Below are 18,609 nucleotides of genomic sequence, written 5' to 3'. Positions count from 1 at the left end.
GATATGCAGGGATTGGTAAGCCCTGCCCAGCTGTGTGTAGGCACCCCCGTGTGGCCACAGCAGACCCTCAAGGTGGCTTCTGGTTCCCACAGGCTTCTCTGCTCACTTCTCAGAAACGACCTCAGTCCACAGACTTCATTGACCCCCTGGCCAGCAAGAAGCCCCGCATCTCACACTTCACACAGCGAGCACAGCCCACCCTCAATGGCAAGCTGGGTGCCCCCAATGGCCACGAGATCCTGCTGCCTACCCTGGGGTCCACCCCTACGGACACCCTCAGCTCTAGCCATTTGCCCCCACGGCTGGAGCCCCCACGGACCCATGACCCCTTAGCTGATGTCAGCAATGATCTAGGCCATAGTGCCCAGGACTACAAGCACCAAGAGGCTACCCAAGCCCCAGCCCCAGCCTCAGCCCCTCACCTCAGCCTGCCCCTGCTGACGGACTTTTCCCAGTCTGAGCGACCTGCTGGCTCCTCGCACACCCATAGCCGACCCAAGAAGAAGTCCAAGAAGCACAAAGACAAGGAACGGCCCCCTGAGGACAGGCCCTCCGCCCCACAGCCTGATGCCCCTGCGCTGCTCCCAGATACCCCAGGTCAGTACTATCTTGTTGTCTGAGTCACTAGGTGTGGGGTGTGAGAGCATCCCTGGGGTCAGGACCTGGGGTACTGTGGCTGGCCACCAGCCTGCAGCCCCAAGCAGGGGTGCCATGGGAAGCACTGAGATGCCCTGGGCCAGAGAGTCAGGGAGGGCCAAGGCACAGACGGGTGTACTGAGCCAGGGAGCAATGGCTGCTAGGACAGGAGGATATACCATGAGGAGTGAGGCAGAGGCCTCCGGAGCCCTGTGTCCACAGTGTGGTGAGCACATGGGTATGGCGTTACGGGGCCTGTACTGGCTGTGTGCTCTGCTGGCGCTAGGAACTCACAGACACAAAGTAGCTGTAAGACCTTTAGGGACTACTGAGGCCGCTGTGGGCATGCAAACCATTGGCCACAGATAACCTCTGGCTTTGTCTGATGGAGGACAATTCAAAGGGTTGTGATTACACATGGGGCACACTGCTCTAAGAGCCCTTGTCCACCTGGTCAGCTCCAGAGCGCAAGACCTGTGGTCCAGCACTGCGGGTTGGGGCCCTGAAGCCTATGTTGGTTAGGCTGAGAGCATTTGGTCAAAACAGGGTATGTGGGGACTTTGAGCTGTTAGTCCAGGGAAGCAGCAAGTGTACCCTATCAATCCCGCCATGGAGGGGAGCCCAGGCTACAGAGTCAAATAAATGAACTACATGGCTGGAACGTGGTGCTTTTCCTGGCAGGGCTGCACCTTGCCTCACCCCTTCGTAGGTTCCACCAGCTCCTGGTCGTAGGCTTGGTTGGGGATGCCATGTGGAGGAACCCCTCCTGACTGGCCCAGCCTGCAGTGGTAACTGCAGAGGGCTAGGGCCCAGCGGTCTCAGTGTTGCTGTGTTTGCAGTTGCTGTGCTGCCAGAGACCGCACCTGCCTGGTCGTCTGTGCCGTCAGGGTTTGTCTCCAGCTCAGTGCAGACACTGAATATTCAGAGTTCTGTTTTTGGCTTCAAGCCAACCTGTCTAGAGGCCAGTAGCCTGGACAGTGGGTCTCCACTGTGGCCAGCTGGCCTTGACACCTGGTCCACTGCTAGTGTCAACTTGTGGCCATCTAAGCATGGCTTGCAACCTCACACACACTGACCCTGGACTAAGGGTGCATTGCTCATGCAGGTCTGAATGGAGCCTGTGCCAGTGTCCCCACGTCTACTTCTGAGACCACGGACTATTTGCTGTGAGTATATTACCTGGGCTGTGTCCTACCCAGGCCCAGACACCTGCCTGAGCCAGGTGCTGCCAACCACTGTGCCCTTGAGCCCCAACAACCCTTATCGTCCCTCAGGAAATACCCCGCCATCTCGTCATCAGAGCAGCGTCAGAGCTACAAGAACGACTTCAATGCTGAGTACAGCGAGTATCGCAGCCTGCACGCACGCATTGAGCAGATCACGCGCAGGTTCACGCAGCTTGATGCACAGCTCAGGCAGCTGAGCCAGGGCTCCGAGGAGTATGAGGTACTGCTAACTACCCATGACCAGGGTTTGACCACAAGTCCCTGCAGTAGGGCCTGGGCAAGGTCAGGAGGTCTTGTAGCTCACACAGGTTTCTCTAGTGTGGCTACTTCACCATTTGTCTTCCCCCGCCATGTCCCCTGCACCCTTGAAAGAAGTGCAGGAAGGCTGTGCTCTGCCTGTCTAGGTGGTTGCTTCCTCAGCTTCCCAAGGTGGGACATAATTAGTTCTTACTGTTTCCCCCAGACAACCCGTGGGCAGATTCTTCAAGAATACCGGAAAATCAAAAAGGTGCGTGAGGCAGCGTGGGTGCTGAGTGGGGAAGCCTGCCTGGCCCAGGTTGCCGGGCAGATGTGTCTCACCGGTGGCCCTTGGTTCCCTCACAGACCAACACCAACTACAGCAGAGAGAAGCGACGCTGTGAGTACCTGCACCGCAAGCTGGCACACATCAAGCGGCTCATCGCAGAGTATGACCAACGGCAGCTGCAGGCCTGGCCCTAGCGTGCTAGCGGGCAGTCCTGATGCTCCGCCTGCCTTTTCTAGTTTTCTATGAACTCGGCCCTTTCGCCGGCGCAGAGACCGTCTATTTTTGTATTTTTTCTACTCCGTGCCTCTCCACGGCCCACACCTCCAGGGTTAGAAGCTCCAGGGAAAGTCAGCAGAGTACCAGGTCCTGGTCACTGTAGCTCCCGGCTATGCCCGAAACCCCCTGCAGTGCCCTCAGCAGCATATGGTCGTCAGCCCCCCACCCCCTGCATACACACCTTCATGTCACACCGAGGCTGTGTGGTCCTGTGCTGCTGGCCTCACTCTGTCCCTTCATCCATTTGTGGGTGATGGGGTCCTCTCTGCTGGGTTCCCACAGGGCGGGGGGGGGGGCCTGAAAGTGGTGCCTTGCTTGCCTTTTCCAGGGCGCAGGCCTGTGGCCCCCAATTGCTGCTTTCTTACTGTGCCTCGTCTTCTCATACCCCAAATCCTAGGGGCCGTTGGTGTGTGCGTGCGTCTATGTGTGAGAGTGGGTTCTGAACTGTGCACATTCAGAGAGAAGCTGTGCTGGAGATACGCTGGGGGTGGCAGGGGCACTGCTACCCACGGTTGCAGAACGGGGAGGGCAGAAACTCAAATACAGATGTCTATTTTTTGTCGTTATTTTTGTTTTTTTTCGAGACAGGGTTTCTCTGTAGCTTTGGGCCTGTCTTGGAACTAGTTCTTGTAGACCAGGCTGGTCTTGAACTCACAGAGATCCGCCTGCCTCTGCCTCCTGAGAGCTGGTGTGCCACCACCACCCGGCCCAGATGTCTATTTTTCTAAACCTCAGGGGTGTCTCTGGATGGCTTCCAAAGAGCCTGGCAGCCAGGAAGCACCTGCCTGGTCCAGTTCTACCCCACACAGCTATTAGTTTTCCTATGGGATCCCTGGGGTCCCCAGACCCTAGAGGAAACCGATCCTTCAATGTTTAGATGACTGTTGGTTTCTAAATGGGGCTGGGCCAGATTCTGCACAGTGCGTTGTGCAGGCTCTGGGTACACCCAGCCCAGACTGCCCCTTTCCTGCCCTGGGAACTCCACCCAGGGACTATCAGTTGAATTGGTCTGATTTGTTGTTCTGTTGTCTGTCTGAGATTTATGAAGGGAGGGCAGGGCCAGGCTCTGGAACTGCTGGTGCTGGCAGGTTAAAGATGGTCTAACTTATTGGTGGTCTCCGCCTTTGGACTGTACAGTGGATAGTCTACTTTGAGCCATGGACTTGGTGTTTACAGTCTTCACTTTTGCCAAAACGTTACAATTGACAGGAGAAACGGTGCCTTCTTGGGACCCTTTCTCTGAACCTGCCTGTCTTTTGTACACTAAGCAGGTGAACCACCGACTTTTAAAGTCTATAATAAATTTGATGGACTCGCATCCCCGCTGTGCCTTGTGTATGTCACTGAAGGGTGTGGGGTGGTCCTAAGTGAGCTTAGACCAGAGCTCCCTGTGGTGAGGTGAGGGGTGAGGCCAGGCAGGCAGGCTGGGGTGGTAGGGTGCTCGGGCACACACAGAGTTGGCTCTCCTGCAGCACCAAGGCCCGCCGATGAGGAGTTAAGGCCTGGTGAGGAGGGGGTGTCTTAGCTCCAGCCACCGAGGATGGGGCAGAAAGACTTCCTGGGCCTGTTTTTAAAACAACAGTGCACATAGCAAAAAGTGATGCTGTGTTTTAAGCTGCACTCAGCTGAGGCCATGGAGCTGAGTGGTGGGCTTGGCCACCGTTGGCCACCTCCAAGCAGATAGCAGAGGCTGGGTCTGGGCCAGGGCAGAGTCTGAGCATGTTTGTTCTCAAGGGCTGGGGTCAGTCTGCCTCGAGACCTTGGCTGAACTTCTAAGAGTTCTGAGGCGGCTGAGGGGGTGGAAGGGAGAGCCAGGTGCCCTGCGGTCTGCTGTGTACCCACCACTTGGGAACAGCATGACCATTCTCTGCCATCTTCGGCCCTGGAGCGGCTGACCCTTGTCCCCCCACACCTGACACAATGGTTCCTGAACACACACACTGCCCCACGTCCAGGCCAGAAGGGACTCTTGGGCCAAGTCCTCTCATCAGCCTTGCTTTCAGCTCTGGGTCCCTTGGCCAACAAATGTCCCAACTGCAATCTTCTTGCCTCAACCTCCCAAATACTGGATGACAAGTTGGCCAGCAGGCAGTATCATTACCTAAATCAGACTGATTAGATACCCTCCATTTCTATTGAAGTAAACCCCAAGACGAACGGGGGGGGGGGGGGAACAGTGATCTTTACAGCACAATCTGGATCCTCGGCCCCCGGGGAACAACCCCGCTCGCATCTGAGCTCCTCCCTGGTGCTTTACTTTAGGGGATGCAGTGGGCTTTGCCTGTATTTCTTCCTTGACAATCTCTTCTTCAAACATCAAAACCCTCTCCAACAGCCCCTCCAGGAATCCTGCCAGGGTCTCTTCACCGGGATGTGCACAGTCCCCTTTCTGTTCCTTCACATTGGGATTGGTTCAGGTTATCTGGACCAACCAACAACAAATAATCTTGACGCCTACGAAGCGCAACCCCCCTCCCTTTCGTGCAGACATTGTGGACGATCCACCTTTTTGGCCCTGCTCCAGCAGGGAAAAGTTTCCACTAGGAGGAGGCCACTTGTTTTGGAAAATTCTGGGGTGCCTCCCCCGCCTGCCCGCTGGGTTCCCACGGTCCTTATCGCTATGCCTGCTGAGGGGGAGGCAGCGCTGGCCTGGCCATCCTGTCCCTTCCCGTTGGCCTGGTCACGCAGGACAGTGCCAAGGATTAGGGGGTAAGGCATACGAGAGCGCAGTTTAGCTCAGCTCCGGGACCACCAAGAGCCCCTCGCCAAGCGGGGCCCCGCCTCCCTGACGGTGGCTGTCGCTCATTGGCTGCCGTGGTGACCCGGTACAACGTGAGTGCGCAGCGAGCCAATGCGCACGGAGCTCGCGCCTAAGGCTGCTTCCGGCCACCTGGGTCCAGAGCGCCTCGAACCCTGGGCCGCTCGTTACGCCCAGCAGGGGCGTGGCCGGGGCGTGGCCGGGGCGTGGCCTTGGTCCTTTTCTCCACTGCCCGCGCGCGCGCCCTGGTGTCCCGCGCTGTCCGCCTCCGTAGCCCGAGCCCACTCGGAGCCGGTGAGTGCGGTCCTGTCCTGGGGTGTAGGGTGTGCCCCGGGCAGAGGGCTCGCGCTCACCGGCTTTCGCCCATAGCTCGCCGCGATGGAGCCCGCCGCCGAGATCCTGGTGGACAGCCCGGACGTAGTCTACAGCGCCGAAGCCATCGAGGCTCGCTATGAGTACCGGACAACGCGCGTCAGCCGCGAGGGCGGCGTGCTGCGGGTGCGCGCGGGGCCCGGGGGGCGGTGGACACCAGGAGCCCGAGGTTCCGCCACTCATTCCCCACCCGTCTTTAGGTGCAGCCCACTGCTACTCGCTTCACCTTCCGCACAGCCCGGCAGGTGCCCCGGCTCGGGGTCATGCTTGTAGGCTGGGGTGGGAACAACGGTTCCACGCTCACCGCGGCCGTGTTGGCCAACCGGCTGCGTCTGACCTGGCCCACGCGCACTGGTCGCAAGGTGGGGGCCCGTGCGGCTGCGAGAGGACGGGGAGGACCCTGAGGGGCGGAGCCGTGTGAGGTGTGGGTGACGTCATCTCGGTCTTGCGCGAGAGCGGGCGGGGGCGTGGCCTCCGGAGCTTGCGGTCCCAGTGCGCCGGACCCTTACCCCCTCAACACCCTACCTACTCCTCTTGTTACTCCCCAGGAAGCAAACTATTACGGCTCGTTGACCCAGGCGGGCACCGTGAACCTGGGTCTGGATGGGAACGGCCGGGAGGTGTTCGTGCCCTTCAGCGCGCTTCTACCCATGGTGGCCCCCAACGACCTGGTGTTTGACGGTGGGCGGAACCTCGGGGTGGGGTGGAGGTACGTGTGGGAGGGCCCAGGGTACAGGATGGGTTCAGTGTGAGAGTCCCCACAACCTAGGCTGGGATATCTCGTCACTAAACCTGGCCGAGGCGATGCGGCGCGCACAGGTCCTGAACTGCAGCCTGCAAGAGCAGCTGTGGCCCCACATGGAGAACCTGCGACCCCGGCCCTCTGTCTACATTCCTGAGTTCATCGCTGCCAACCAGACAGCACGTGCAGACAACCTCATCCCTGGCACTCGTGCACAACAGGTGGGAGCCTCGACTGGCTTCCCCAGCTCAGTCACCTGTTAACTGGCCACGTGGTCCTTTCCTTTGGCTACGTCCCCACCCTCACCCACCCTGTCCCCATGAGTAGCCCACATCCCTGGAGGGCTTGGACAGCTTCCTCCTCCTCTAGCCCCATCTTTTCCCAGTTGGAGCAGATCCGAAAGGACATTCGAGACTTCCGATCCAGCGCAGGATTGGACAAGGTCATCGTGCTGTGGACCGCCAATACGGAGCGTTTCTGCGAGGTGGTCCCAGGTCGTAATGACACAGCTGAAAACTTGCTGCGTACTATCCAGGTGGGTGCGCGACCAGGATTCTTGGGGATCAAGGCCAGAGGGAGCCTTGGCTGACTGCCTGTCTGCCCACAGCTTGGCCTGGAGGTGTCACCATCCACACTCTTTGCCGTGGCCAGCATCCTGGAGGGCTGCGCCTTTCTCAATGGGTCCCCACAGAACACGCTGGTACCTGGTGCCCTGGAGCTGGCTCTCCAGCGCCATGTGTTCGTGGGTGGGGATGATTTCAAGTCTGGTCAGACGAAGGTCAAGTCTGTTCTAGTGGACTTCCTCATCGGCTCTGGCCTGAAGGTACCTGGGGGCTTCATGAGGTGCCCGGAAGGAGGCCAGGACCTCGGGTTGGTGAGGGTCCCTACATCCACAGTATCTCTGTGACCACGCAGACCATGTCCATCGTGAGCTATAACCACTTGGGCAACAACGATGGGCAGAACCTGTCTGCACCACTGCAGTTCCGCTCCAAGGAGGTGACAAAGAGCAGCGTGGTGGACGACATGGTTCAGAGCAACAGTGTCCTCTACGCACCAGGAGAGGAGCCAGATCATTGTGTGCGTGGGGTTGTGGGCAGGCAGGGGCCTGGTGTCGTATGATTGGGCTGTGATCTGATGCGCCTCCACAGGTGGTGATCAAGTATGTGCCCTATGTGGGGGACAGCAAGCGTGCCCTGGACGAGTACACCTCAGAGCTGATGCTGGGTGGAACCAACACCCTGGTGCTCCACAACACTTGTGAGGTACCGAGGGCGGTGGCGGGCGGGGGTGGGTGTTGATTTGCCAGACCCTTGTCATGCCCTTCGCCAACCCCCACCCAGGACTCGCTCTTGGCAGCGCCCATCATGCTGGACCTAGTACTGCTCACAGAGCTCTGTCAGCGAGTGAGCTTCTGCACCGACTCGGACCCTGAGCCTCAGGGCTTCCACCCCGTGCTGTCGCTGCTCAGCTTCCTCTTCAAGGCACCACTCGTGCCTCCTGGCAGCCCAGTGGTGAATGCACTCTTCCGCCAGCGCAGTTGTATCGAGAACATTCTCAGGTGCTCCTGGTGAAGGGTGGGACACAAGGCTGGCTGGGCAGAGCAGTCCCGGGGCAGCCCTGCTGAACCCACACTGTCCCCGCAGGGCCTGTGTGGGGCTCCCGCCCCAGAACCACATGCTTTTAGAGCACAAGATGGAGCGCTCAGGCCCAGGCATCAAGCCAGGAGAGATGGCGGCCACCAGCCCACTGTCACATAAGAAAGAGTTCACACCTGCTGCCACCAATGGCTGTACCGGTGATGCCAATGGGCACACGCAGGCACCAACACCAGAGGTGTCCACTGCTTAAATCAAGTAATCCTTTCATCCAACCCTCTCATCATTGTCCTCAGGACCTTGCCAACAAAATAAAGGGTCCCCATCAGGCAAGCGTCCTTGTGGCTTTTTACCAAGTCTTAGTGTGTAGCCCTGGCTAGCCTGTGTATGTTAACCTTGCTGGCTTCAACTCAACCCATCCACTTGCATCTGCCCAAGTGCTGGGGTTAAAGGACTGTACCACCAGCCCGGTCCCTATGTTCTCCTTGTAGATGTGGTAGGCTCGCAACTTCACCCCACCCATCTCATCTGGGCAAGGATTGAGGCCATAACTGCTGGTCAAGTGAGAGACACCAGTGGTACCAAAAAGACAAAAATCGAATGGTGTTTATTGGCTGTGCGCCCCCCACCCCCAGCCCCGTGACAGCGCACAGTTCAGAAGGCCTGCCCTTCTCTGAGGTCCTTGCACTGTGTGCGTGCGTGTGTGTTTAGAAAATGATAAAGTCCTTCGTGGGGGGCCCTGCCGGCCATCCAGGCTGAGCTGGCCAGGAGTCCGGGTGGGGCGCGACCCCAGACCTTGCCAGCAGGACACTGGGCGCAGACCAGGGCTATCACACGCTCATGGTCACGCCGGGGGAGTACTGCGGAGAGAGGGCGGCGCGCGGGCGCGGCTCAGCTCTGGCCGAGGCTGGGGCCCGCCCTCCCGGGGACAGGGGAGAACCCGGGGAGGGTGGGGAGGAGGGGAAGGTGCCGCGCCGCCCCCCCCACCTGGCCCGCCGCGGTCATGGTCTTGTTCTGGCCCCGCGGCCGCCCCGCCGGGGCCTGCCCGCCAGGCCCCTCCGGCCCGCCGCGGCCGCGGGTGGGGAGTCGACGCAGGCGCTTACGCTTTCGCTCGGAAACGGATGCAGGAAGGTCCCGGCAGCCGCCATCTCGTTGTCGTCGCGCGGGGTCCCCGGGGCGTTGCTCAGGCCGCCCACGGCGCCAGGGGAGTTCTGGGGGCGGCGCCGGTCAGCGCATGGGTCCCCTGTTCCAGGTCACCTGCCCCCACCCACCCAGCGTGCACAACCTCACCTTCGGCAGCCCGTCCATATCGCCCGAGCCTGCGGGGAGACAAGAAGCTCAGGTGCTGATACGGAGCTCAGGGACAGGGTATCCCAGGGGCTCTCGTTCCCGTAGCCTGGGGACAATGGAGGGTGCAGGCGTTGAGCTCAGGGGCCACCCGAAAGCTTGGGGGCAGGGGTCTCTCAGAGCCACCCCTCCCGTGGCGTGGAGGTCAGGGCACTAGCGGATCTAGGCGCCGGCGACCAGGGACCCTCGTAGCCTCTTGTCCGGGCGCCTGGGAGTCGCGGTGCCCGCCGATGAAGCCGCTAGGTGGCGCCCGGCCACTCACCCAGGGATCCGTTCACGTGGTGCGGCTCCATCGCGCTCATAGCGGCCATTGGGCCCTCGGGGCCGGGGCCGAGCGGGAACTGCGGGCACAGGGCAGCGTGGGGCTCGGGCCGGCCGCCCCCCGCGGGGTCCCCGTCGGGTGAGGCGCACCGGCCCCCACTCACGTTAGCCCTGCCGGCGCCCGGCCCGATGGGGTTCATGATGGTATACATGTTCTCGCTGGAGTTGGTGGAGTCTGGGGGGGACAGCAGGGGCTGCGTGGGTGGGTGTGTGGGATGGAAACCCCGGTCCACCCCAACCCGTGTGCTCCCTACCTCCAGGGCTGGGCATGATGGGTGTTCCGGGGGCGCCTCCTCCTGCGGGTCCCTGCTGGGAGACATGGGGACTGTGAGACTTGGCTTGTCTGGCCTGCACCCTTCAGGTCCCACCGCACACCTGCAGGGAACTCACCGTGTAGCTGCCAGGAGATGAGGAAGCGTAGGGGATCTGGGAATAGGCAGGGACAACTGTGAGCGTCAGTAGCAGGCAGCTGGCCCGAACCCTCCTTCCCCAGCGCACCCTGCCTGCCACTCACCGAGTTACCGCTGGGACTGGCCCACGGGCCACGCACCCCCGGACCCCTGGAAGAGATGGGGGCGCTGCAGCAGCCCAGGCGCCCAGGGCCCAGCAACCTGTCATTCCCCAGGGCTAAGTGATCCTTTTGTCCTGTTTCCCCTCCAGACCGTGGAATAAACGTTGCCCAGGTTGTCCCTGAATACATGGCCTGCATCTAGGCTGGGTGACCACAAGCCTGAGAGTACCCTAGGGCCTTACATGTTCATGGATGGCAGGACCTGGCTGGATGCAAGGGAATTGGGTGGGGGCCTCATGCCAGTTCCATAGCCCTGTTGAGGCAAAAACGTTCTTTCGTCAGAGAGTACCTAGGGCGTGGCCTTCCTGCCCCACAGTGGGTTGGGTCACCCCTTACCTGGGGCCCAACACTGGCCATGCTCCTCGGAGGTGTCACTCTTTGCATGGAGCCTCCCAGGCTGGGGTGCCCTGGGCAGAGACATAAGGAAGAGGGCTTGGGCATTCCCAGATATGGACAGCACATCCAAAAGGGGGCTTCAAAAAAGAACGGGTCCCGAGGAACAGCAGCTGGAGTCTGCTACTCACCTTGTGCGCGTGGGGAGGGGTCCATGGCACCAGGGATGATGGGCTGGGACCCAGGGAGGCCCACAGGAGGCTGTGGGGTGGGCACGGTACTGAGTTGGAGGCGACACCCCTACCCAGCTCCTGTCCCACCCCGCACTCTCTCACCTGTCCTGGCATCCGTAGGGTGGGCCGGGCACCCCCTGGAAACCGTGATGACATGAAGGGCTGGAAGAGGGGGTGGGGGTCAGCAATCTTCATTCTGTGTTTCCCCTAAAGAAACCCTGTTTTTTCTTAAGCCTGGGGCACAATGGAGGCAGGGGCTTCCAACCTTTCTGGTCCCCTGCCTCAGAGACAGATTACAGACCACAGCCAGCTGGTACAGCTGCAGGAGGGAGCAGTGCGCGGTCCGGCATGTGTGAGGGCCCTTACTTGACTGTGGGGGTCACCACTAGAACTCTGGGAACAGCTACACATCTTGAGGGTGAATGGGAAAGCTACTGAACCCCGACTGAGAGGGGAATGGGAGCACAGCCTGCAGGTAGCAGACGGTACAAAGAGACGTGAACAGGACGGTGGAACCAGCGGACACCGGTGCTCAGGGGTACAAACTCATGCCTGTCACTAGCGATGACAAGGTGCACACATGTTCACATTCACTGTGTCCACAGCCCTTCCACCGAATTCCAGCCTGCAGCTTACCCCTACCTCAACTGTGAGGACAAAGGAGGCCCCAGGCAGCCATACCTGGAAGAAGCCTGGTGCCCCCATCGTGTCGTTAGGGGCCATGGCGCCCATCACAGGGTTGGGGACGGCGGCACTCTGCAATGAGACACCAGAGGATGTGAGAGCCACTACAGGTGACTTTCGGAACAGGGTTTCCCCTCATCTTTGCATGCAGCCTGGGGACAGCTATCACGTGGTCAAGCTGGGAGACCAGAGAAAGGGGTGAAGTGGTGTAGCAACACCCCCAGACTTCTATGGCTCCCTCTTATCTCTTCTGGTGGCATGGAGGCCCTCTCCCGACCCGCACCCCGAATGTCTAGGCCAGTCCTTGCCCCAAGAGCCCCTTCCTTGTTCTGCACTGTAAATGTACAGCCACCCATCCAGGACGAAGGAGCGGGAGTGTGGGGAGGGTCCCTAGACCACAACCCTCCTCAGATGGACAACAACCAGGCTCAACAGGCTCAGAGCTGGGATGGGGGGTATGGGGTTGGCAGGCTCCTTCTGCTGTCCCTCTCTTCTCACTGCCTTCCCAGGTGGCTATGCTGGCTAGCACAGACATGCCTGGGACTCCATAGGCTTCTGCTATGATCTCTGGAATGGGGACAGCCCCACCATAGCTCAGAGTCAGGTCCCTGGTGACCTGTTCCTGCAACTCTGAGGTTGCTGCAAGCATTCTGGTCTAGCCCTGGGGAATAAATGACAGTAGCCCACAGAGAAAGTGCACTCTCAAGGAAGCCCCAAAATCATTGGAACTCCCGCTGATTACGGGTTGTCATGCCCAAAGCGCCCCCCCCCACGCCTGGCCTATCCGCCTGGCCTATCCCCAAACGCGAATACCAGGTCCCTTGATGCAGACCAGCTGGGCACTGCGGGAGGGCGGTCTGAGCCGGAACCCCACCCCCTGCGCCCGTCAATCATCCCACAGCGGCGCCCCCGCGCCCGCCCGCATTACCATGACGACGGGCAGGGCTGCGCTAGCGTTTCCAGGAGACGCCAAGGTCGGGGCCGCAGCAGCAGGGCGCCGAGGACCAGACTGCTCTGGCCCCGCCCTCCGACGCCCACGCTGCCATAGCAACCGGCGCCTAGGGACTGCTGTGAGGAGGCGAGGACCGCCTACTGTGCCAGAGGGAAACTGAGGCCAGGGCGTTGGCCTTTAACCCCAACTCTACAGAGGCGGGAGGTAGCGGAATCTCTGAGCTACATAGGAGTTCCAGGATAACAGGACTACTTAGTGAGCCCCTATCTCAAAAACAAAACAAAAAATTCCAGGAGACTCAAGAGACCACTTGCTGCTCTGGCAGAGGCCCCACGTTCAGGTCCCAGCACCCACATGGCAGCAGCTCATAATCTGTAATGATGCCCTCTTCTGGCCTTCGCAGGCACCAAACATACACACGGTGTACAGACAAGACTTGCAGGCAAAAATTCATACACATAAATTTTCTTCTTTTTTTTTTTTTTCCTCCGAGACAGGGTTTCTCTGTGGTTTTGGAGCCTGTCCTGGAACTAGCTCTTGTAGACCAGGCTGGTCTCGAACTCACAGAGATCCGCCTGCCTCTGCCTCCCAAGTGCTGGGATTAAAGGCGTGCGCCACCACCGCCCGGTTCATACACATAAATTAAAAGTGTTTTTTTAAATAATAAAATTAAAAAAAAACAATAAAGAGGGACGTGGTGGTGCATGCCTTTAATCCCAGCACTCGGGAGACAGAGGCAGGAGGATCTACAGAGTGAGTTCCAGGACAGCCAGGGCTACACAGAGAAACCCTGTCACAAAATAAACACACAAACAGCCGGGTGATGGTGGCGCAGGCCTTTAATCCTAGTACTCAGGAGGCAGAGGCAGGAGGATTTCTGTGAGTTTGAGGCCTACAAGAGCTAGCTAGTTCCAGGACAGGCTCCAAAGCTACAGAGAAACCCTATCTCGGAAATAATAATAATATAAAAAAATAAACAAACAAAAACAAAAGAAGTGGCCCAGATTCCAGAATCCTGGAGACTCACATAGTCCTGGAAGACTTTGGCCTCACTGGTGTGTTCACAGGCTTCTCTGCGGTCTGGTGCTGCGCAATAGAGATCCCAGAAGACACTGCGGGCAGTAGAAAGAACAAGGTGATCCACGTCCCCGCGAAGATCCCACTTCCTTCCGTTAGCTCCCACACACACGCACGTACCACCACCAGGAGTGCAGGAAGCCAGGGGGCTCGCCCAGGGTGATGTTCTTTTCCCAGCGGATCTATCGGGAAGAGGATGAGTGAGGGGAAGGCACCCAGGAGGGATCCGCCAACCCTGCCAGGGACAATGTGGGGTGTCTTGGCAGAGCGGACAGACTCACCTCAGACAGGAAGGTCTGAGCCGACTTCTGTGCGCCTACATGTAGCAGGTACTCATACACGTACAGCGCGAGCCTGCAGGCAGGGTGTGAAACGGTTCAGGTCGCTCGGCAGAAGGGCACTCAGGGGCCCGCCCAACACAAGGCCGTGAACAGGTTCCCCAGCCAATCCATCTAACCCGCAGAGCTTCCACCCTATACTAGATCCACCATCTCCACCTGCTGAAAACAGCTTCTTCAACTCATCGACCTGGGGCAGCCAGCTCCCGTCTATTCCCAACACACCACATAAATGTCCCCCCCCCCCCCCGCAAGAGCCCCATCTTCATCTTCTGTATCCAGTGGTGGCTGTAACTTTTCCTTCCCTGTAGAGTACTAGAGGAGACAGTCATGGTGCTTCTGGGGAATGAGGAGTGGCAAGGCAGAGCCTCCAGTGCCACATGCCACCACCAGGCCACTACCCTGTTTTGCCAGAGTCTGCAGCCTGCTGGGACTCTCTTGCTCCATGGGCCATGGCCCACCATAGTGGGCTAGGCCATCCCACCCAGCCTTTCGTAGATGGCAGCTCTCATCCCAAGTTGGGCACTGGTTCCTCTCGCTCACATATGGGTCCTCTGAGTGCCAGCACCTCCCCGCTAGTCCCTATAGGGCATGAGAATAAAGGGACATGCTGGACGCTGGGGACCTGCGGGGCTCCAGGGGTCTCCCCAGCTGTCCTCGCCCCACCCTCTCTGGCTGAGGGCCTCAGCGACTCAGGCTTTCTCTCATCCTGCCGCTATCTCATTTCTGCCCTAGGATACACTTGGGAATGAAGCTGGGGCTTTGCACCCCCAGCCTAACCTCCATGGCGCTACCCTTCACCTTGATATTCTTTCTTTATCCATCCATCCATCCATCCATCCATCAGCCCATTCACATGCCCACCCTTCTGTCCATTTGTCCGTCCATCCATCTACCCACCCTCTACTCATTCACCCACCTGCCCATCTATTTACCCATTCGTCCACATGCCACGCATTCATCCATTCCTCCATCCATTTGTCCACCCATCTGTCCATCGGTCTGTCCTCCTTATGCAATAGAACACCGGCCATCCTCCTAGGTCCAGGTGACTCCCTCAGACACATACAAGTGGACCAAGAAGGGCTGAGCTAGCAGACAAGAAGTCCATGTCAGGATCATGGTAAGCTTGGTTTGGGATGGCAGCATGGCCAGGGTGGCATCCCAGCCCTGACACCCTCCAGATAGCCAAGAAGGAGCTGTGGCCACCAGAGCCCACCATTTGGTGGTCAGAGACTGAGCTGGGCATGATAGGGATGAGGTGACAACTGATGGTCACACCCTACAGCCTGCCCACCAGTCACGCTAGCCTTCCTCTCCCTGCCCCTACACACCTGCTCCCTGGCAGTCCCCCACCCCCATCCAAAGGAGGACTCAGGGACTAGATGTCACAGGGTGAGCCCCACTGGCCCATTCACCAGGGAGGTTGAGGTGGGTAGCTAGAGGGACACACAAGGCCAGTCTCAAGTGTGCTCAACCATCCCCTCTCCCACCTCGTCTCAGCTCTGCACAGCTCCCCACAGCTGCTTCATCCAGGCCAGTAAGTCTGAACTGTTGCTCCATTGGCTCCGCCCTGCCTTCTGCCCCAGGGGCTCTGCCTTGGCTGTGCCTCCTGAATCCAGCACCAGCAGTCCAAGATGCCATACCCCACCTCTGTCCTATGCCCACCCTCCCCTTGCTGTCTCTAACAGCTGGGGTAGGCACAGACATAGGTCCTGAGACCTGCACCCACTGGCTCACTGTCCTGGGTCTGCTGAGCCTCTCAGATCCCCCCAATTTCCCTGTGGCAGAAAGCAAGCAGACTGAGGGATCTTGAGAGCCAGGACAAGCTCAGCGCCCTTCCTGCTAGACGTGCTGAGTGTCCTGGAGAGCAGGACAGCTCTGTGTTAGCCGGCTGCCAAGGCCCAACACACCACCGCCATTGGCACCATGATTGTGGGGAATCACTGTAAAGGCCACCCCTACCAGCATCCCTCAGGCAGGTTAGCCAACCGAAACACCGCGGTCAACATCTAGCCTTCCTCGCTTGGTGTCACCTGTGTCCAAGGGAAGGTGTCCTGTGCCATCCTGAAGGTTTAAAGAAGCCACCTCAATTGCTGGGCAACACCACATAGATGCATGCCTGCCCACGGTCAGCACACACACATACTCCAACTTACACAAGGTCCATTCAGACCCCAGCCTCAACCTCGCGACCCAGGTAGACTTTCCCCAGCAGGTGGTGCACTGCTCTCCTGGAGCCGGCTCCCCTCTAGACATTCAGGTTCACCTGGAGCCGGCTCCCCGCTAGACATACAGGCCTACAAGGCTCTAGTGCTGAGGGGACAGGCATGGTAGGTGGAGGCCACAAACAGGTGAGTCCAGGGTGAGAGAAAAACCAGGGCTGGGCCAACCAGTAATTGAGACACTGGCCTTGGAAGTCCTGAACCCAGAAAGGCTAGCCAACCACAATGCAGAGCCACCTGCCTACCCTCTGTGAAGACCCCACGGGGCAGATGGAAGACCTTACACCAGTAGGCCGAGAAGAGTCCTGCTTCACGGGGCCTCATCTACAAGGATCGCCCAAACGGGCCTTGCGTCCACCCTAGCAGTCCCAAGCCTGGTTGGCCTCTTCCTGTTCTCTGTGAGCCCCACAGGCCAGACGCACTTCTTTCAGACACCCTTGATAAGCATTTGGCTCAGCCTCCGTGTGCAGTTCAAACACACAAGCCTCGCTGTGGCCCACAGCACATCCTCAACTCCCTGCCTACTCCTACCACAGGCCTTTGCACCCCTCTGTCCCCTCCTGGCCTAACTTGAGGCTCCCGATGGTCACAATGGTACTTTGTGGGATGGCTGGGCCCTTGCTCTCTGGATCTGCATGTCCTCTCACAGAGGTCCCAGACTGTCAGACCCCGACCCCTGCCTCATCACCTCCCTAACTTAGCACAGGACTACTGACTATGTGAACTATGTCCAGGCTGGGGACTCACCAGGTGTCGCACGACCGAGCCAGACGGTCCCTGCTTCCCACATGGGCATTAGCCTGATGCCAGGATGGGTCATTGAGGCCTAACCACACTACAACAAGGGTAGCCTGAGGGGCCAGCATCCACGGCATCCCCAGCAACCCAGACTCCTCTGTGGGTCATCTGTCTCATACCCAGGGCTGTGCTGGACAGCTCAGCTTCTCGGTGGCCAGCCAAGTTTCCATGCAGGCTTGGCATGCTCACCACACCCCCAATGTATGTGCTGCCCCCAACACGCTTCAAATGTTCACACCTTCACCAATTCCCCTGCATGGGCACCCAGGGAAGGAAAGCCAGGCAACTCAGCTTGCCCACCTTGGCCACTCATCCTGCATCTCCAATGCAGGGCAGTGAGGGCCAGAACCAGTCTGGCCCACCTAGGGTCACTGGAGGTAGCCCAGGTAGCTCCACCTTCTTCCCTCCTGCCCTATGTCCTCAACTTTGCCCACAAGCGACAGTTCAGTTCAGGTCACACGTGCCCACACAAATCTCACGACCTCCAGGCTCCCAACACCTAGAGCCCCTCAACCTCCTCAAATCTGCAGCTCTTGGGTTTGTGTGCATGGGATCCCCGCCCTGAGACCTGCAGCTCTCCATGAGCCCCATGGTCTCGAGGCCCAACCCAGGCCTGTGTGACCCCAGAACCATAGAGGTCTCGCAGCCCTCAGATGCTGTGCCTGCCCCGGGCATCCTGCTCGCTGCTACAGCACGGACTCCTTATAGCTCACAGTCCCTGATATGGCACCCCATCCACTTCTGTGTGACCCCAGCAACCCTTGTGGTCTTGTCTGACCCCCTGATCTTCTGTGCCCTCAACTGTCCTGAGACACCCACCCCCAGGACCCGTGAATCTCCCACACTGCAGTCTCATGCCTTCTGTTTCTCAGTGACCCTGAACCCCTGGAACTCGAGTGCCTCCTATATATTCTGCCCTTTGTGTCTTCCGTGACCCCAAATGGGGCCTCAGGCTTCGCACACCCACAATCATACACCCTTGAGGTCTCGTGCGACCCCACAAGCCCTTTGACCTCGTGTGTACCCCTGAAATTCCCGCTCCATTCTGATCTTTGGTAATTCCACGAGCCCTCCGGATCTCGTGTATCCCCCTGAAATCCCGCACCCTTCTGGTCCCTCATGACCGCACAGTCCCCGGTCCCGCGTGGCCCCCAAGCCGCGCACTCACTTCTCGCGCGCCTGGCCGTCCGAGGGCGCGCAGCCCTTGCCCGCCTTGCCGTACATGCTCCGCACCTGTCAGGCGCGCAGGGCCAACGCCGCCCGCTCCCCGGGTTCCGCAGCCATGTCCGCGCGGGAGCTGCGGCCGCGGGTGGGTTCTAGCCGTGCTGCCCTCCGCGGGCTGTTCCGGGAAGCGCGCCGCCGCCGCGCGCTCCCGCCGCTCTTAAAGCGGCAACGGCGGGCGCGCACGCGTAGAGCCTGCGGGGGCGGCAGAGCCCACTAAACAGGCTGCGCGCGACTTAGCGCGTCTACCGTACCTCCCGCACCCACGCGGGAGACACGATCTAGCCACTGCCATGCCTCCAAATAGGGAAGCTGAGGCAGGAGGATGACTGCGAGTTCCAGGCCCACCTTGGCTGCGGAGCAAGACTCCCAGCT

General features: G+C 59.4%; 3 protein-coding genes across 15 annotated transcripts in view; 2 read left to right on the top strand and 1 right to left on the bottom strand.

The window, feature by feature from the left end:
- Positions 1 to 3,982, top strand: part of Ell (elongation factor for RNA polymerase II) — a 55,876-nt gene extending 51,894 nt beyond the window's left edge. The window contains exons 8-12 of one of the 2 annotated variants that reach the window (XM_041675078.1): positions 114 to 597; positions 1,742 to 1,802; positions 1,911 to 2,082; positions 2,326 to 2,370; positions 2,466 to 3,982. In XM_041675078.1, the coding sequence (XP_041531012.1) occupies positions 114 to 597; positions 1,742 to 1,802; positions 1,911 to 2,082; positions 2,326 to 2,370; positions 2,466 to 2,582 (879 nt within the window). In that variant the 3' untranslated portion in view covers positions 2,583 to 3,982. Of the gene's footprint in view, positions 1 to 92; positions 598 to 1,741; positions 1,803 to 1,910; positions 2,083 to 2,325; positions 2,371 to 2,465 lie in introns of both variants that reach the window. The other variant, XM_041675077.1, reaches the window with a different exon arrangement.
- Positions 3,983 to 5,559: 1,577 nt separating this feature from the next.
- Isyna1 (inositol-3-phosphate synthase 1) lies at positions 5,560 to 8,462 on the top strand. Its single transcript, XM_041674706.1, has 11 exons — positions 5,560 to 5,716; positions 5,792 to 5,920; positions 5,995 to 6,156; positions 6,343 to 6,475; positions 6,564 to 6,757; positions 6,922 to 7,071; positions 7,144 to 7,359; positions 7,452 to 7,616; positions 7,688 to 7,801; positions 7,880 to 8,097; positions 8,183 to 8,462. The coding sequence occupies exons 2-11, from the start codon at positions 5,801 to 5,803 to the stop codon at positions 8,385 to 8,387; spliced, it is 1,677 nt and encodes a 558-aa protein (XP_041530640.1). The 5' UTR covers positions 5,560 to 5,716; positions 5,792 to 5,800; the 3' UTR covers positions 8,388 to 8,462.
- A 263-nt stretch (positions 8,463 to 8,725) lies between these two features.
- Positions 8,726 to 18,380, bottom strand: Ssbp4 (single stranded DNA binding protein 4). Of its 12 annotated transcripts, none has more exons than XM_041674996.1 (17): positions 18,182 to 18,380; positions 13,934 to 14,006; positions 13,773 to 13,834; positions 13,603 to 13,687; positions 11,621 to 11,695; positions 11,042 to 11,101; positions 10,898 to 10,967; positions 10,710 to 10,780; positions 10,556 to 10,626; positions 10,317 to 10,362; positions 10,193 to 10,228; positions 10,057 to 10,111; positions 9,907 to 9,977; positions 9,744 to 9,822; positions 9,425 to 9,453; positions 9,238 to 9,345; positions 8,726 to 8,994 (listed from the first exon to the last, which is right to left on the bottom strand). In XM_041674996.1, the coding sequence occupies exons 1-17, from the start codon at positions 18,235 to 18,237 to the stop codon at positions 8,965 to 8,967; spliced, it is 1,077 nt and encodes a 358-aa protein (XP_041530930.1). In that variant the 5' UTR covers positions 18,238 to 18,380; the 3' UTR covers positions 8,726 to 8,964. The 12 variants fall into 12 exon arrangements, 10 of the variants coding, with proteins under 10 accessions (XP_041530930.1, XP_041530931.1, XP_041530928.1 ...); XM_041674997.1 differs by having other exon boundaries at positions 10,057 to 10,108; positions 18,182 to 18,379; XR_005976382.1 differs by lacking the exon at positions 9,744 to 9,822.
- Between the last annotated feature and the right edge of the window lie 229 nt (positions 18,381 to 18,609).

The sequence above is a fragment of the Microtus oregoni genome, unplaced genomic scaffold, assembly GCF_018167655.1.
Source record: "Microtus oregoni isolate MIOR12 unplaced genomic scaffold, Mior012 000025F_ref0000491, whole genome shotgun sequence".
In the NCBI taxonomy this organism is placed as follows: domain Eukaryota; kingdom Metazoa; phylum Chordata; class Mammalia; order Rodentia; family Cricetidae; genus Microtus; species Microtus oregoni.
This window is presented reverse-complemented; position numbering and strand designations above follow the sequence as displayed.

Bases quoted from the DNA above. Each gene is read 5' to 3' on its own strand.
- Isyna1 (XM_041674706.1), top strand. From the start codon at position 5,801: ATGGAGCCCGCCGCCGAGATCCTGGTGGACAGCCCGGACGTAGTCTAC. The intron at 7,360-7,451 runs GTACCTGGGGGC...GTGACCACGCAG, and splicing joins TCATCGGCTCTGGCCTGAAG to ACCATGTCCATCGTGAGCTA. The intron at 8,098-8,182 runs GTGCTCCTGGTG...CTGTCCCCGCAG, and splicing joins TGTATCGAGAACATTCTCAG to GGCCTGTGTGGGGCTCCCGC.
- Ssbp4 (XM_041674991.1), bottom strand. From the start codon at position 18,237: ATGTACGGCAAGGCGGGCAAGGGCTGCGCGCCCTCGGACGGCCAGGCG. The intron at 10,781-10,897 runs GTGAGTAGCAGA...GTCTCTGCCCAG, and splicing joins CCCCTCCCCACGCGCACAAG to GGCACCCCAGCCTGGGAGGC. The intron at 10,627-10,709 runs GTAAGGGGTGAC...TTGCCTCAACAG, and splicing joins TGGCCAGTGTTGGGCCCCAG to GGCTATGGAACTGGCATGAG.